The sequence below is a fragment of the Sinocyclocheilus anshuiensis genome, unplaced genomic scaffold (genome assembly GCF_001515605.1).
Source record: "Sinocyclocheilus anshuiensis isolate Anshui unplaced genomic scaffold, SAMN03320099.WGS_v1.1 scaffold1266, whole genome shotgun sequence".
NCBI classification, from domain to species: Eukaryota; Metazoa; Chordata; class Actinopteri; order Cypriniformes; family Cyprinidae; genus Sinocyclocheilus; species Sinocyclocheilus anshuiensis.
In genome coordinates this window covers 319,477-322,824 of record NW_015554164.1, presented here as the reverse complement: position 1 = coordinate 322,824, position 3,348 = coordinate 319,477, and the positions used below count along the sequence as shown (strand labels likewise).

Genomic DNA, 3,348 nt, shown 5'->3' with positions numbered 1-3,348 from the left:
CAAACTGAGTAATTATATCCCAAACTGAATAATGATATCCCAAACTGAGTAATTATATCCCCGAACTGAGTAATTATACTCCCAAACGGAGTAATTATATTCAAACTGAGTAATTATATTCCCAAAATGAGTAATTATATTCCCAAAATGAGTAATTATATTCCCAAAATGAGCAATTCCCAAACTGAGTAATTATACTCCCAAATGGAGTAATTATACTCTCAAACTGAGTAATTACATGCTCAAACAGAGAAATTATTCTCCCAAACGGAGCAATCATATTCACGAAATGAGTAATTATATTCCGAAAGTGAGTAATTATACTCAAACTGAGCAATTATATTCCCTAACTGAGTAATTATACTCCCAAATGGAGTAATTATACTCAAACTGAGTAATTATACTCCCAAACTGAGTAATTATATTCCCAAAATGAGTAATTATATTCCCAAACTGAGTAATTATGTTCCCAAAATGAGTAATTATATTCCCAAACTGAGTAATTATATTTCCAAACTGAGTAATTACATTCCCAAACCGAGTAATTATGTTCCCAACCTGAATAATTATATTCCCTAACTGAGTAATTATATTCCCAAACTGAGTAATTATATTCCCGAACGGAGTAATTATACTCAAACAGAGTAATTATATTACCAAACTGAGTAATTATATTCCCAAACTGAGTAATTATATTCCCGAAATGAGTAATTATATTCCCAAACTGAGAAATTCCCAAACTAACTAATTATATTCCCGAACTGAGTATTACACTTCCTGTGCTCCTGTAATTCGAAAGGCTTAAACAACATACTAAATGGTGTTTTTTTTTAAATCTAAAAATGCAGAAAGTTTCCTGTAAGGGGTAGGTTTAGGTGTAGGGCGATAGAAAATACAGTTTGTACAGTATAAAAATGATTAGGCCTATGGAGAGTCCCTGTAAACCACCAATTGCAACATGTGTATGTGTGTGCACTTGGATGGGTGAAATGCAGAGCACACATTCCGAGTATGGGACACCACACTTGGCCACACGTCACTTTCACTTTCACATATTTATGATTTAGATCATCATTATTAGCATTTCCCCAACCCCAGTTGGGGAAACTCTGGACTACTGTATCTATACATACCATAATAGTTATTGAAATTTCAATGAAAAACACTTTACAAATGAAATCATTGATTGCATTTGACTATTTTCTCTTTTTCTTTGGACCTTGATGGACTCAGATCAGTTCATCAGGTGGAAATCTGCTATATAGCGCAGTATAAACAGTGTTTTATAACACAAGAAGGACAGAACGGCTGTGTGTGTTTGTACCTGCTTCATATGTGGTGGCGTGTGCCGTCATACTCCACGTGCTGGACTTACGTCCTTTAGTCACCATGACGGAGAACTCGTACATGGTGTTGGGCTTCAGACCCGTGACGGTGTGACTGAGAGCTGTAGTATCAGCCGACTGAAACACAATCACACGTCATGAGGAGTAAAGAACTCGAGCACACAAACTCTCAATGATCACAGCACGGTGATTACTTTACATTCACAGTTATTTATCACTCTTCAGATTTCACAGCTCTTCAACAGACTTATCAGAACAGAGAAACATGAACTACTATATAAACGTGAGGCTGGTCGACTCAAGAACAAGATGATTCTTTAAAACGTCACATTTTCAAATGACTTCAGTTGCACCCGAGCTGTTGTCCTTAACTTAAACTAAACCCATAAACAATTGAAATAAAATATTCAACATATTTAATATTTTTAAAGATAAAAATAAACATTACCCGACATAACATTTCTGATACAACGTTTCTCATTTTCATTTAGTTGAAGTACTAAAACAACTAACACTACATAAATTTAATAAAAACTATTTACTTAAAAAAAAACTAATAAAAATGACAAAAAAATGCAAGCAAATTACTATAAATTTAACTAAACTTAAAATGAAACGAGAAAACATAAAAATAACATTTATTTCAATATATTAACAAAAACTATTAATAATTCAGTCATGCCAGGGTTATCATAAACTTTAAAAAAAATCATTACTTGAAATACAATAAACAATAAACAAAAAAAATTATTTTATTTTAGTTTCAACATTTCTTATTTTTGTTTAGTGTGCTTTATATAAAAAACACAACAAAGAAAAAATGAATAAAAATGACAAAAACACGCAACAAAATGACTAAAATTAAGATAAAAACAGAAAATATAAATTAAATCTAATTCAAAATATTAACAAAACTATAACTGTATATCAATTACACTAAAATAACTATACAGAGATATTAAGAAAACCCAAACTAATAAAAATGACAAAGAAAACGAGTAAATCTAAAATTAAAATTAAAACCGAAAATATAAAATTAAAATGTGTTAACAAAACTTTAATAGTACAAAAATGATAAAGACTAAAAAAATAAAAAGACTAATAAAAATGACAGAACACTTTAACTAAAATTATAATGAAATCAGAAAATATGAAAAAAATAAAATTGAATTCAAAATATTAAGAAAAACTACACCAGTATATCAATGATACTAAAATAACACATCTTGCATCTGTATGATGAGCGTCGAGCACATTCACACAAATAAGCGCTTTGAAGTCTGATCTGATTCACAGGGTAAATACAACGGTACGGACGAAATCCCATATTGGTTTACCATGGTATCCATGTGTTATTTGAGTGAAAAGCACTGGTATTGACCTTGTATTTGCCGCTGGTGGAGTGGCTGGTCTTCCACTTGACGGAGTAGTAGCGCACCTCTGAGGACTTCTGGTTCTTGGGAATGGAGTTATCGGCCCAGCTGACGCGCACCGAGTCGGACATGAGTGCCACGGCCTGCACACCTACAGGAGGAATCATGGGCGTGGACGTATCTGGGATAGGGGTAGGGAATTTATCAAACAGATGGAACAGATCGTCATCCGACGGGTCCGAGGGGTCTGTGTGGAGTCATGTTCATGCAGCAAATCATACGTGATCGCAGATGAGAGCGGACAGGACGGACCAGGAATAAAAGAGTGGAAAATGGAGTGACAGAGGAAAAAAGAGACACAAAGAAGAACATTGAGCTCTAGATAGTGACACAAACAGGTCAAGGTGAAAGTTAGAAGAACTACACTGTGAAAAGTGGTAACCTGCAGATATAGGTCATAAAAATTGATATGAATTCATGTATTTAGGTGGATTTAGCTACATAAAATTTAAATGAACAAATACATTAATAAACAAATGAATTAACTACTAAATGAAATAATTAAAAACAAACAAACAAAAAAAAAATAAATGAAATGAATTACTGATCAATAAATAAAAATAAATAAA

General features: G+C 32.6%; 1 protein-coding gene across 1 annotated transcript in view; it reads right to left on the bottom strand.

Moving 5' to 3' along the window:
• Window positions 1-1,324: 1,324 nt before the first annotated feature.
• Window positions 1,325-3,348, bottom strand: part of LOC107670917 (netrin receptor DCC-like) — a gene marked incomplete at its 3' end in the record, with an annotated part of 205,240 nt that continues 203,216 nt past the window's right edge. The window contains exons 17-18 of the mRNA XM_016463737.1: window positions 2,728-2,900; window positions 1,325-1,463 (exon numbers count right to left, since the gene is read on the bottom strand). Of these exons, the coding sequence (XP_016319223.1) occupies window positions 1,325-1,463; window positions 2,728-2,900 (312 nt within the window). The remainder of the gene's footprint in view (window positions 1,464-2,727; window positions 2,901-3,348) is intronic.